Source organism: Alexandromys fortis, unplaced genomic scaffold, assembly GCF_014885135.2.
Source record: "Alexandromys fortis isolate MF-2015 unplaced genomic scaffold, M_Fortis_MF-2015_v1.1 scaffold_377, whole genome shotgun sequence".
NCBI lineage: Eukaryota > Metazoa > Chordata > Mammalia > Rodentia > Cricetidae > Alexandromys > Alexandromys fortis.
Window position 1 is genome coordinate 248437 of NW_026068257.1, and position 13920 is coordinate 262356.

The window sequence follows — 13920 nt, forward strand, 5'->3', positions numbered from 1 at the left end:
CCTTGCCATATTGGTGAGCTCCAGGTTCATAGACCCTGTTTCAAAATTTAAGTTGGAGAGGGCAGTGAGTTAGTTAGCTCAGTGGGCAGACAACCTGAGTCTGAGTACTGGAAGCCATGATGGATGGAGAGAACCGACTGTTCAAAGATGACTTCTGACCTCTACACATGCTCTTCCCATGTGTACCCCACATCACACACACACACAATAAAATTACAAGACTGGAGAGATGGCTCGAGAGTTAAAAAAATGCTTACACAGGACAATCATCCTGTTCCTACGCCAGGCAGCTCACAACCACCTGAATCTCCAGTCCTCTCTCCTGGCTTCTGTGAGCACGGGTGTGTGCATGCGCATGCACATACACAAGGTAAATCTTTATAGCATAAATTTAAGGTGATGAGTTCCTGAGCAAAAGGTGACCTTGTCCTCTGGCCTCTAGCTGTAAGAACATATGTGTGCACATGTATCTGAATGCACACACCCACATGCGTATCCGTACCCCCATTTCCCCATGAAGGGGTGGAGGAGGAAGAGACTGAGGAGCCAGCTTCTGATAAACAAAGCCTGGACTCCAGTAATCCTAACAGTTAAGTAGGTACTGGCACAACAGCGCACAGGCCCAGTGTTTTGTAGGCAAATAAGTCTTTCCTCTTGTGACACTGGATATCAACACTTCTGTGGCACCAAGATTCAAGCTGAGCCCTGGGCCTAGCTGATGCTTTCAAAAGGAATGTTCTCTGTAAGTGGCGTGTGAGTCAAGCCTGTGCCGTCTCCCTGGTGACAAGAACGCAGCAAGCCTTCTGCAAAGCAAATGCCCAGCACGCTCCACGCAGGAAATCAATGAACCCGGTCAGGCATTTCAGCCTTAATTACCTGGGTTGCTGTCAACAACAGAGATCCCAGTGAAAACAAACCACGGCCATGCTATTTGAGGAGCTCTGACATCTAACTCCCTAGTGTCAAAACACAGTTTTTTAAAAAAAAAAAAAATTCTTCTTTTAGATTCAAGGATATGAGGCAAGACAGAGAGAGAAAAGTGAAGGAGGAAGAGAACCGAGTGGTTTGTGATGCTGAGCGCCATTCTGCACAGGCGGTTCATGCCCCTGACAGACAAATTGGGTACTAGACACCGTGCCCCTTGTCACTTCCTGTTTCCCACCCTGATCTCATTGCTGGTCCCCACATCGACTCACTGAGCTCTGGCCCCTTCTCTGGCCATATTTAATCCCGCTGTCTCTTCCAAGGTACCGGTGGAGAATCCAAGGATGGAAGGGTTGAACTTCTTCAGTATGTCTTTAAAGATAGAGAAAGCAGAGAGCTCAGGTGAAAGGAACTGAGGTAGGCCTATTGGGGTCCCAAGTATGTGGCAGGAGGGCCCTTATCTTTCTGGTGCTAGCTAACTCTCTTCCCGGCAGATAATTTCCTGTGTCTCCAACTCTAGGCAAAAGGCCCTGGCCTCGGTGAGGGTTATTTATGGTTGTGGTGCCGGGATCTCTTGGTGTGGGCTACTTACTAGGCAGTGTGGTATGGGTCTCCAACGTTCCATCTCCTCCAATGCTGGGGAAGAGAAAAGTAACTTTGTCAAAGTCACACAGACTTGCTGCCTCCTGAGTTGTCACAGGTAGGAGTCAGGCCAGAGAGATTTTTGTCCTTGGGGCATTGCTCCTACCATCTTCAGGGCTAGTACAAACATCACAGAGTCTCCTTGGATATCAGAGTAGGGCCATGGGGACCTAGACCTGGTCCTGAGCAGGTGGCAGGGAGCCCACTTCTTATGCCCCTATAGAATTGATCTATGGACACTCTTACCTCCAGGACAGCCCCCTCCAGGAGGTGGTTAGACTGCTGGACTCACTTTGTCTCGCTCCCGAGGCTGTCTGTGAAAAGCCAAGAGATGCTTACGAAAGGCTGTGACCTGGTGATGAGTTAGAGGGCCTTCAGGCAGGCCCTCTGGCCCTGTGTAGCAGCCAATACTCAGCGTGGCCTTCTCTAGGGAAGGGGTCCACTCTTCTATTTCTCCACATCTAAGGTCTGAGTTCTTCTCCTAGACTTTCATTTGGTCCCACTGATCCTTTCTGACACCCTCCCCTTGCCCCCCAGTGAAGGTCCTTCCATTTGTACTGTTCATATTCTTGGAAGCACTCGTGTGCCTGCTACAGACCACACTGGTATCGCACCTGAGCTCATAGGTGCCACCATGTTCCCTTCCTACGACCAGGGCGGCCACAGCTCTCTGCATCTCTGTCATTTGCCTCTGACTCTGACACTTCCATGTGTCTCTCTTCCTGCTTCAGGGTTTAGATCCCAGTGTGGGATGCCATAATCCAGCATTCACTTTCTGACCCCAGCGTTTGCTTCCTGCATTTCTGACCACTCAACACCTCAGATGGAAGCATGCTGACCAGTTGCTATTTCCAAAGCCCCAAGGCCTTCAGCTGCTCTGCTGTCCTTGCTCCCCTCCTCCACCCCATTCCTAGACTGTTGAACCCCCTCCTCATCCCCAGGAACCCCTAGTTCCTTCTCACCCTTCCCTGACCACAATCTCCCTGCTATCCCCTCCAAGGCAGGGCCAAAGTCAAACCCTACCCCGTGGGGACATCATACCCTGCAGTTACTTCCCTGTGTTCCTTCCTCGTCTCTAACTTCTTTTCTATGAAGATTTCTGAAGCTGCCATCTTATATTTTTCTTAATAAAAAAAAAGCAGTCTATCTTTGACATTTACCAAAGTAACACGTTTGCTGTAATCAGTGAATTAAACAAAGATTAAAAAAAAAATAGTGGGCTGGAGAGATGGCTCAGCGGTTAAGAGCACTGGCTGCTCTTTCCAGAGGACCTGGGTTCAATTCTTAGCATCCACATGGCAGCTTACAACTGTCTGTCACTCCAGTTCCAGGGGATCTGACACCTTTATACCAATACACGTAAGATAAATTAAAACGAGTTATTTAAAAAAAAAAAATAAAAAAACCAATTTAATATCACCACATGAATCTTGCTCCAAGGTTAGGGATACAACTCAGTCTGTAAGGTGCTTGCCTGGCCTGCATGAAGCCCTGGCCTCGGTTCTCAGAACCAAACACATGGGGTTCAGTGGTGTGCACCCATAATCCAGCACTCTAGTCACAGAGGCCAAGAGGACTGGGAGTTTAAGGTCATCCTCAGGAAGTCTGAGCCTAGGCAGCGCTACTTGCTGTCTTTCAAATAAAACAAAACAAAACAAAACAAAACAACCAATATTGCCTCAGCAGGGCCTGGTAGCTCATGCCTTATTATAATGCCAGCAGCTGAAAACCTAAGGCTTGCTGGGAGTTTGAGGCAAAACCTGGGCTATGGAGCATGTTGGAGCCAGTCAGGGCTATTTATTGTGATCCCAACACACAAAGCAACACTGAAAGACTCGTGGCTCTGATGGTCTCCTTCCTCTACTCTATCACCTTCTTCCCCTGCACGCATACCCCCCCCTCCCCTCCGTGAAGTCATGGTTGTCGAGCCTGGTCTGCGCTCTTCATTACCTTCCCTTCCCTTGTCTGGACCACAATGAAAATTCCTTCACTTCCTTCACTGTGGGGTGGCTTTGTTCCCACAGGAACGGACCTGCATTTTCAAAGTCCCATATGTATATGTCACCCTCAAGACGCTCCTCCCCCATAAGTTTCTTGCTGCCTTAGCTGGAGGGCTATGACTGTTTAACGCTGCCTTTTAAGAAATGCTGAGAGAGCACGGTGCACAGAGCAGTAGCTGACCAGTGGTCTCATGCGACTGGGCCAGGACTGAACTGTGTTTCCCTCTGTCCCTAAGGAACATGCCCTTAAGTGGGGTGAGGAGCTCCGGGCAATGTGTAGAGAAGACCTGGCACTCTTTAGGACTGTGTTGACAGAGTTGAATTCAGGCAACTGTGGACTGATGGGATGTTAGGGAGTGGGATGGGGTGGGGGGGGTTACACGGGGTGAAGTTTAAGTAGGGCTACGGAAGATGGCGGGCTGGGATCCATGCTTCATGCCTGGAAGGGGACTCCCTACTGAAGGCAGAGGAAGAACTGGCTCTGCGAAGCCAGGCTAAACCCTGTGGGGCCCACCCTGGCCCGTGGCTTAGTACTCACTGTCACAGAGTCACCCAGAGCTGCCACCACCTTGATGTCTGCTGGTCGGAGCTCATGGACTAGGAGAGACGGGCAAAAGGAGAGCAGGTGGGTGTTGGCCTTTTACAGTATGAAGTAAACAAGACCGGTGAGTTTGCCACAGCCCACAACTTCCTGGGCTGTTTCTAGCCCAAGGCTTCACCAGCACAGCCTCTTCCATTCATTCAGAACGCTAAGGCTCTGAAGTGTGTGATGCCATCAGGCGCCCTATGGGTGGCCTAGCAGAGTTCCAGCGTGGGTCACACGGAATAGGCAGCTAGGGCCACATCCCTGGCTGCACCTGTCTCACCAGTCAGGGAGGCCTGAGGAGCAGTGTTGAAACTCCAAAGAGTGAAAGTTACTGAGAGTAAGCAGTACTTGGGGAGGAGGCCTGAGCCGTTCCACATGGAAGGGAACCCAGCAGTAGCCACTTCCCGGTCTGTCTCCGAGCCTGAAGCTCTGCCTTTCAATGAGACCAGCAAGGACCACTCTAGGGTGCACCTACAGGTCTCTCACCCAATTTGTGAAGGGTGTGTGATGATTGTACTTACCTGAGCTGGGCACACTGCTGGAAGGACTCTGAGTTGTGCATAGGAAGTCACTGCCCCAGTTCTGAGTCAGGAGGAAGAAAAACAGAGGGTCAGTCACTCACGGGCAGGCAAAGTGCGCCCAAGAAGAGTCAGCCCAGGAACCTAGAAATACATCACTGGCCGGATAGGGAGGGGGTGTCAGAAGGGTAGGCATAGTAACTGTAGGTGTGGAAAAAGGAAATTAGAAGTAGGCTTTTGTGCACGTGCATGCACGCACGCACACACATACACACACAGAGACAAACACACAGAGCACAGCCTTTCTCTTCCCAAGTCATCTACAATTGAATGGAGTCAGCAGCCACAAGACAAGGAGAGCAAACAGGGAATTTTTACAACTGGTTCTGCATAGGATACAGGTTTTACATGGCTAACATGAGCGATCCCAGGCGTGCTTTGGGGTGTTTGGTGTGTGCTGTTAACACCAAGCTGATTGACATTAATTATGACGCAAGAGTCTAAACAACCACCCATTAAAATATTTTTATGAAAATACCGAAGTTTCGTAATTGCAAAGCCTCTGGTGCCTGCACATCTTTCCTGTTTGGCCTATTTAACTCAGAGCCATCAACCCTCCCCCATCCCACGAGCAAAACCGGACATCTGCCACACTGGACACTTTCAGTCAACTGTCCTGGTCTCTAATAAAGGGTAGATTTTCCAGGTGCCAGGGGGAGTCAGGGTAGGGTGGGAGGCAGAAGGTACAGAAATGACAATTCAAGAGGACTGGCGAAGAACTAGCGTTGCCCAAATGGAAGTGCACTGGGGGTGCAGGAAAGCCTCCCCCAAAGGTTCGACTGATGGTGAGTAACTGTCAGAGCCTCAGAAAGGTTATCCAAAGACAAACTTTCTCACATCCTCCTGAGCGAGTGAGAACTGTCAATCAAAACATAGTTTTCATCTCAGTGGGAGGGAGGATAAACTGTCACTCAAAACACAACTCTTCCTTAAAGGGAGAGAAAAACATGAAAAAAAAATAAAAGAGTACCCATGGCTCAGGAACATAGATTTAGGTTCCCCGGATAATCTGCTCCAACGTAGAAACGATTCTGTGAGGTTTTTTTATAGTCACAGAACAAAAGAAGTCCACTGATGGAGACATCAGGTATCTGGGTTACAGGAAACAAGGAAAATGACCTCTCTGATGCTACCTAGTGACAGTTTGGGCTTTGGCATTGATGGATGTTAGTGGTTCATCTGTTTGGTTAATGTATTTTTAAAAAGTTTCCCCTGATAGTCACAAGGATTTTGGTTGGGCACAGAGTTGGACAATGAACAGCTACTAAGGAGACTAAAGACGGTACACAACAACTTGGCTCTGGATCTGTAACATTCAAGAAATCCTCATCAATCAACCTTGAAGAATCTTTGACATAAGTGCGGCTTTCATGGGGTGGGGAAGGAGGGGGGCTTCACCAAACTCTCTCCTAAACAGTTGCTTAATCCAGTAGATCCGTTTATCCCAAGGACCTCCTCAACGGGTCACAGTGGTTTCACCCATCTGTTTAGACATTTTATGAAGTCAAGAACAACCACTTGGGAAAAGTGCAACTTTGAAGGAAAGTTCTAGAGTTACCACGCCATGGAAATCTCTGAGAGTTAAGCGTGTTCTTTACGACACATACAGATTAGATCCGAGCGTGTACATCTGTTACAAAGGGGAAGACACCATGCCGTGACCTCAGCTAGGACTGCCCAGGGTCCTGCCATCTTGCTATACGTACACAGAGTAGGTCCAGGATATACCACCAGGACTTTGCAACAAAGGTTGTGTTGATGTTGCCCACTTTAAGCAGCAGTCTGCTAAAACAAGCAATACCCTTCTAGCCTGAGCTTTCTTCTAACAGAGAAAGAAAAGATCACGAGAATAAAGGTCCAAGAGAACAGGCAGAGACCCACTCTGTTCTCTACCGCCCATCTGGCGCTTAGCGTAGTGGTTGCTCCTCTTAGTATCCGATTGGGAAGTGGAACATGAACAGATGAATGCCTGGTTGACAAGGCTTTTCAGTCACATAGGACAGTGAAAAGTCATTGGTTCAAGCAGGACTTTTTTCCTTGGGGTTAACATGAGTCAGAGAGAATTCAGGGAGCCTGAAGATGACACAGCTCCCAGCCACACGGCTGTACTAGGACGTCACACTTGACAGTTCCTTGGCACCTTCCACTAAGTCTCTTCTCAGTGCTTTGGCTGGCTTACAAAAGATCTTTCTTCTAGGTGTGGCAGTTCCCACCTGTAATCCCAGCATTTAGGAGGCTGAGGCAGGAGGATCATTGTGAATTAAAGGCCCATCTGGGCTATAGAGCAAGATCATATTTCAAAAACCAAACAAAGACTTAAGCAAAATCTGGGTGTGGTGGTGCACACCTGTAACCCCAGGACTTGGCAGGTGGGGTAAGAGAATCAGGGGCTCAAGATCATCCTTGGCTACAGGAGTTTTAGGACAGCCTGAGCTACTCGTCACTCTATTTCAAAAAGCAAGTCTCCCCCCAGTCCCTGATGTCTGATATAGCCTCCATGCGGCAGCGAGGTAAGTCTCTTAAAGGTGTGTACCAGATCCTCCAACCTCCCAGGGCTTCCCTTAGCTCTTCATCCGAACCCCAGCCCTCATGCCCAGTCACTGGGGCTGTGATCTGGCCCCCGGCACTGCTTTGATCTCACCCCTCTCTCACCGCGTTTCCCATGACCTGACTCCAGTCACTCTGACCTTCCTTCTCTTCCTCGCTACGCTCAGCATGCTCCCCCTCCTGCCCCCAGCCTCCAAGCTTTCTGGCCCTTCGGTTTGGCCTTTTCTGGTCTTCCGGGCAGTTGACATCTTTTTGATTTGCATGTTTCAACTCAACTCTCTCCTTCTCAGACAGACTCAGCAACCACAATGCAACAGAATTGATCCCTCAGTCTTTGGGTCTTTGTCCCATCTCCCTTCTCTGGGCAATGGCTGTCCCTATCGGAAATGATCACTTAACTATGGCCTAGATGTCTCAACTCAGTGGATGGGATTCTGTAAGAGTGGAGTCCCATCGGTTTCTAACTCCCTGAGATTAGCGTATGGCACATAGCATACACTTACAGTATACACCTGTTATAGGATCACAGGTGTGAACTCTGTTGGGCTCTAACTACCCAGGTCAGGATCGTGTTACATGCCTCTCTACATCCCCACCAGCCCTCAGTATGAACGTGAAATGCTTGTCCCGGTGGACCAGGGTGTGATGTGTATGGTGCGGTATGGCACAGGATCAGGCGAGCCAGCTTTGGGGTGTCGATCCTGAAAGCCACAGAGCTCTGAAAGTTCAGAGCGGGGCCAAGTAACTTGTATCCAGTTAAGGCTGGGGGGCGGGGGTTGGTGTGGATATGCGTCAGCTTCCTGCCAGGCCCCACCCCTGGCACAGAGATTCTTTCCAACTTGGTTTAGGGTTCCACATTCAGGACGTTGATGGCACTTCATGCCCCCTGTCCCACCCTGACACCCCTCCCCACCTCCACTGTCCACCTCTGCAAGGCTGAGATGCTTAATTAAAACAATGTCGCTAAGCCCAGGACGGCAAAGGTCAAGGCACTTCCTCTGCTTGGCCGCTGACGTCAGGTAGGCAACTTGAGAACATGTCAGGAGCATCCTGGGGCCTCAGTTCCGGACCCTTTTCTGTGCATTCCAATTCCCAGTATGTAAGAAGGGTATATTTGTGCTTAAGCTAACAGTGAAGTCTGCACCACGCCCTGAGTCCCCGGCAGGTGGGACTGGCTTGTGTCTGAGAGACACAGACATGAGTCAGAGGTTACCTCAATGGCTGGCTCGGAAGGGTACGTGTAGTTACTGTTCCGGAAGGTTCTCAGGAAGGGCTCATCCTAGGAGGAAACAGAAATCACACTGAGAGGTTATCTAACAGCAGGGAGGCTGTGCATGAGCTAACCGCCCTGACTTCTAGGTTTACTTATCAGGGTTCTGCATTGAAGGGCAAAGAACTGCACAGACAGAACTTCAGTCATTTCTGGAAGGGTTTTTGTAAACCCTTATTAACCAGGGAGGCACAAATAAAAGACTCAGAGAAAGTCTACACATCCTGCGGTCTGGGCTCCATGACCTCATGAAGACCCGGAGCAATTACACTTCTCCGCAGTACTCAGTCTTACCTATTTTCTTCTTGTTTTTTTTTTTTTTCCCCCTGGCAAAAGACTCACATTTCAGCACTTTTCCTTCTGAAGAAGGGTTATATGGTTATCAATATATTTTATCACCTGTCCTTTTCCCCCTGTGCTGCGTGTGTTACTTTAAGGTGGCTTCCTGTATTTTCAGTCATTTCCCCCCTGACTAACCCGCTCTCCAGGCAGGCCCTCCTCACCTATCTGTGCTACAATCAGTGCTGAAACAAGCCCTGTCAACACGCCCAGTCCACCCAGGTGAAGGTGATGGGTTAATCAAAGAAGGGAGGAGGCAGCAGGGGAGAACCAGGAGAAAAACAAACGAGGAGACACAAAACCAAGAGAAGCAAGGTCAGCTTAAGGTCTGGACCAGGAAACAGAAAGGTAGATTCATGGGACATGCCGGTGGAACAGAAAGACCAAGGCTTAGAAAAAAATGGGAACCAAATGGAACAGGTTTGGGGAGTCGAGAGGGGAAAGTCAGATTGTTGGAAAAGATGTCCGTAGAGATCAATTTCAGGAGATGTAAACCAACTCTCCACCATAAACTCAGGTAGGAGAGGCTTTATTTTGGTTCAAGGAGGGGCAGCCGTAGGAAGAGGAGGAAGAGGAAGACAGAGGACAGAAGGAAAGGAGGAAGGTTAAACTGTTGGGGCCAGCCGGGTTGGCGATGGTGGCGCACGCCTTTAATCCCAGCACTAGGGAGGCAGAGGCAGGCAGATCTCTGTGGGTTCGAGGCCAGCCTGGTCTACAGAGCGAGTTCCAGGACAGCTAGGGCTACACAGAGAACCCTGATGCTAAGGCCTGTCTCCCCTTTTCTTCGCAGTCTCAGCACTCTGATCTGAAACAGAGACCAGGGGCTCTCAGGCGCTGTCGCCAGTGCAGGACAGAGAAGCCTGTAACGGCTCGCAGCATAGTTCATTAGGCCGTCCCAGACCAGCGTCGGCAGTATCCCCCTCAACAGTCACAGGAGCGCAGCCTAGGTGTCCGGTTCCTGCACCCAGAGCAACACTGAGAGGAGGGCAGGGGAAGACCCGTCCCCTGGGCACAAGGGAGAAGGACATGAGACACTCCTAGGCCATGAAGACCGGCAGACCTCGAAGTGTGGAATTTGTCGAGGGAGCTGACGCAAGATGTGGGGACGAACAATCCCTGGGGATAAGACTGGGCGTGGGTGCTAATTATGATTCTCCCTCCACAGAGAAGTCCTGGCTGGATCTGGTCCCAGGGTGGCCAGTATAGAAAGAGCAGGAGACACAGTTCATTTCTATCTTTCTGGAAGAGCTAGAAGTCCCATAACTATTTATCTGACCCTAGGAACCATGAGTTGGGGGAGAGGAGAAAGTGCTGGAAGGGATCTGAGGACAAAGGGACCTTGGGATTTTGCTTTTATTGGCTTTTGGTTGCTTGGTGTGCATGAGTCAGGCTGGTTTAAAGGCCTGGGGTGGAGCCGACTCCATGAGAGATTCCTGGCTGCCAGCCTGAACAGGTAGAGGGGACGCTGCCCCGCGGTTTCCGTGGGCTGTCAAGGAGGAAGAGTCCAGGCAAGAGCCAGCGGTTCAGTCAGGGGCTGGCTAACCCGGCTGCACAGCTAGATGGGAAGGTCTGCAGAGAAGGAAGGGGGCTTTTCTGATGGGCTTTGGATACATCAGTCCCCTCCCTGCTTTCTTTGGTAGGAGCAGTAAGCGTATACCATATGTAGCTTCCAAGAGGAAATGTGTTTTAAGGGTCTGGAAATAGAGGATTGGTGTCTGGGAAGTAAAAAAAAAAAAAAAAAAACAGGTAGAGTGAGAGACCGAGGAAGCTGGAGCTATGACGTTCAAGGGGGGCGGGGCGGGATTCTAGAAATAGATCAGCTTTCCATTGAGGATGCCCACATACCCAGAGAAGACCATAAGATGGACAGGGAAGTCTGAGAGGGGCCTCGTTTTCAGGGCTAGAGATAGGAATGCCACTAAGAGGTAGGAAGGGAGGCAACCAGAAAAAAAGAAAAAAGAAAAAGAAGGCACCTAAGCCTTTCCCAAGTCAGGGAGGAATGGATTCCAAGGACAAGGAACGTAACTGTGACAGGTTAATAAATAAGGACAGAGCTTATTTCCAGATGGCTCAGTAGGGGAAAGAAGGGCAGGGAGACAGTTATGGTAGGGAATGGTGAACAGTCCACAGTTCACCCCACCTGCAAACCCATCCCCAAACCGCGGTGCGGTGCGCTGTGATGTCACCCTGCCTGGCACAGCAGAATGTGGTAGCCGTGAGGCTGGGGATGGAGGAGGAATAGGGCACTTCTGGAAGAGCTCACTCCTAACTTGCTGCCTCTGCCCCGCCTTCATCCCCCAGGTCCTGCTTGTTGCTTCTATGTTTAGATACAGCCTGGATGAAAATATTCACTGCCTGGCTTCCCATCAGCTCACACTGAGATATGGGTGGACTTGTGCATGGCTCCGAGGCACATGGCAGCAAGCAGATGGTACCTGAGACACTGTGCAGTGAAGCTGGGCTGGCCAACAGATGGACCCTTTTGGAACGGGCTCCAGGGTTGCTTAGCAACAGCTTCTCCTGGGCTGGGCTTTTACAGGCTCTAGGAGGCTGGGTCTTACCTCACCTCATCAATAGTTAGGGTAGATTCTTTGCAGAATGGAGGAGGTAAGCTTGAGACTCTAGGTAGAGCATCTCCTTTTGGGGGCGCCCTGCCTGAACCGGGACAGAGAGGGGGCATAATTTGCCTTGGGGCTCACAGTGAAGAAATTTTCCCTGACCCAGAGTTGGGACCTCAATTTAGCATCTCATATATTTGTGGGGAAGAAGAGCTCATGACGGCTGAGATTTGACACTTTGGAGGGGACTCTTGTAGTTGATATTCAATGTTGTCCTATAGCTTATTAAAGGGCTGAAAAACTCAACTATAAGCTGGGGAGATGGCCCAGTTGGTAAAGTGTTTGCCACATGAATTATGAGGACTTGGATTTGGATCCAAAACCCACACATGAAGCCAGACGTCAAAGTTTGAGCCTGTAGTCCTAGACCCCCGGGGAGGTGGAGACGGGAGGATCATGGGACTTACTAGTTAGCCAGCCTAGTCAAGTTGTTAGCTCCAGGGTCATTAGGAAAGCCTGTCTTAAAACTAAAGTGAAAAGCAGCTGGAAACATTCACCATCCACCTCTGGCCTCAGTGAACGCATGCGTACACACCCGTACATACAAGAGCACATAAACAGAAGAAAAATGAAATTCTTATGGCATGATCACTGCTGTAAGTCCTCAAACGCCCCTTACTGCCCAGGTTGTCCAGGCTCTTCCACCTCAATGCCCCTGGGCAGCCTCAGGAAGTGGCTGTGAATATGTTCCCACATGGCATAGAGGGGCCTCACCCAAGCCCTTTTACCCAGCATCTGATCAATCGTTGGCACTGGAGCTACCCAGGCACACTGAGAATCACGTGACTTGACTTTCTTCTTTGCTTGGGGCACTAGATCCAGCCATTGAGCTCTCTGCTCCATTGCTCTTATCCCCTCTCCTCCTGCCACTCTTGATCATGGTATATTAGATTATATAAGACAGATGGAAAAGACAGCTGAACGGGAGCGGGAGGCAGGATCGGGGCCTCCCCTTTTCTTGGGATCCCCAGCAGATATCCCAAGGGAGCTGCAAGCCTTCTGAGGCTCTGCCTGGCAAGGAGTGGATCGGGTGAGGCAGGGGGTGGGGGGAGGGTGGGGCTGGAGGCTGGTTGCAGCCTGACCCAGATTGGAAACCCAGCCTCCCACACTAGGTCAGGCACTCTGCTTTTATGGCCACCAAGGGCTCTCTAGCCTTGGCCTTATTTGGTTAAAAAGCCATAAGACAAGACCAGAAACAGGAGCTGAAGGCAATGGGAACGTGAACCTGCCCCCACTCCAGGCCTGAAATCACGGTTAACATATTCCTCCTTAAAAGGAGCCCTGAGCTGTTCCTCATGCCAGTTCAGGCTGCTTCTCTTGAGCCCTGCCTGATGGCACCTCGGTCTCTCCCTTTGAGCCCCCTGTTGCAGGCCCTCTTCAAGGGGAGAACACCCAGTCCAGGCTCTGGACTCCCGGGTCCTTCTCTCGGCTCTTTCACCCATATCCAGACATTCCCATCCGCTCCACACTCTCTTGCCTTCCTGGCTTCTGCTACCCAGGCTCCTCTTTCTTTGTGTGGACCCAACTTCGTCACCCATTTTCAAGAAGCAGCTCAGCCAAATTTCTCTTTCCCCTGCCCCCAAGTCCATCTCTCAGCCTAGGGACAGAGCAAACCCAGTTGGAGGAGTTGGAGGAGGAGAAGGAAGAGGAAGGGGGGAGGAAAAGGAGGGGGAAGAAAAGGAGGAACAGGAGGAGGCAGAGGAGGGGCAGGTCTGTCTGGCCAGTTTCTGAGGACAGACCAAGCAGTCCCTCCTTCACTACCTGGGTCGGGCAGGCCATGGCTATGAACGCTGTCAGGTCCAAAGTGTCTGTTTTCTTTCCCAGAGGTTCAAGCTGATCAGGAAAGAAAAAAGAAACACACCAAGTTTGTTTCTGCTCAAGTGAACATCAGAACTTCATTTTGGGGGTGTGGCTTTGACTTGTGGCTCTGTCAGGCACTGGCAAGTAGAATCCAGAGTCAGCTAGGTTCCCTGGAAACTCAAAACACTTCCTGTGTGACTGCGGAGGTGCTAAAGGAGACTGAGTACATGGTTTCAGCGCCTAGCATACGTAGTGGTGTACCGCAAAGGGTGAATAAGTGAGGGGTTTCTGGTGTGTGTGTGCGCGCGACATTTATGAATTGGTGTCTGTGCTTGTATGGACGTAAGAGATCAGTGTGTCAAGGGTTTTCCCCCACTGCTTTCCACCTTATTGTTTGAGTTAGGGACTCTGACTTGAACTTGGGAGTGTGCTGTTCCGGTTAGACAGGTTGGCCAGCAAGCTCCTGGGATCTCCGTCCCTCAGCACTGGGGTTATAGAGGTATGCCCACCCCCAAACCCGGCTTTTACATGAGCCCTAAGGATCTGAACTCAGTTTACCCCCTCAGCCGTCTCCCCGGGGGGCTCTAACACAGAGGACAGTTGGCAGTGCAACCTG

The 13920-nt window shown here is 50.4% G+C and overlaps 1 protein-coding gene across 5 annotated transcripts in view; it reads right to left on the minus strand.

Moving 5' to 3' along the window:
* Positions 1–13920, minus strand: part of Plb1 (phospholipase B1) — a 95172-nt gene that overhangs the window by 18484 nt on the left and 62768 nt on the right. For all 5 annotated transcript variants that reach the window (XM_050131588.1, XM_050131584.1, XM_050131585.1 and 2 more), the window contains 7 exons: positions 13266–13337; positions 8491–8556; positions 4674–4734; positions 4105–4163; positions 1813–1880; positions 1517–1560; positions 1197–1296 (listed from right to left, as the gene is read on the minus strand). In XM_050131588.1, the coding sequence (XP_049987545.1) occupies positions 1197–1296; positions 1517–1560; positions 1813–1880; positions 4105–4163; positions 4674–4734; positions 8491–8556; positions 13266–13337 (470 nt within the window). The remainder of the gene's footprint in view (positions 1–1196; positions 1297–1516; positions 1561–1812; positions 1881–4104; positions 4164–4673; positions 4735–8490; positions 8557–13265; positions 13338–13920) is intronic.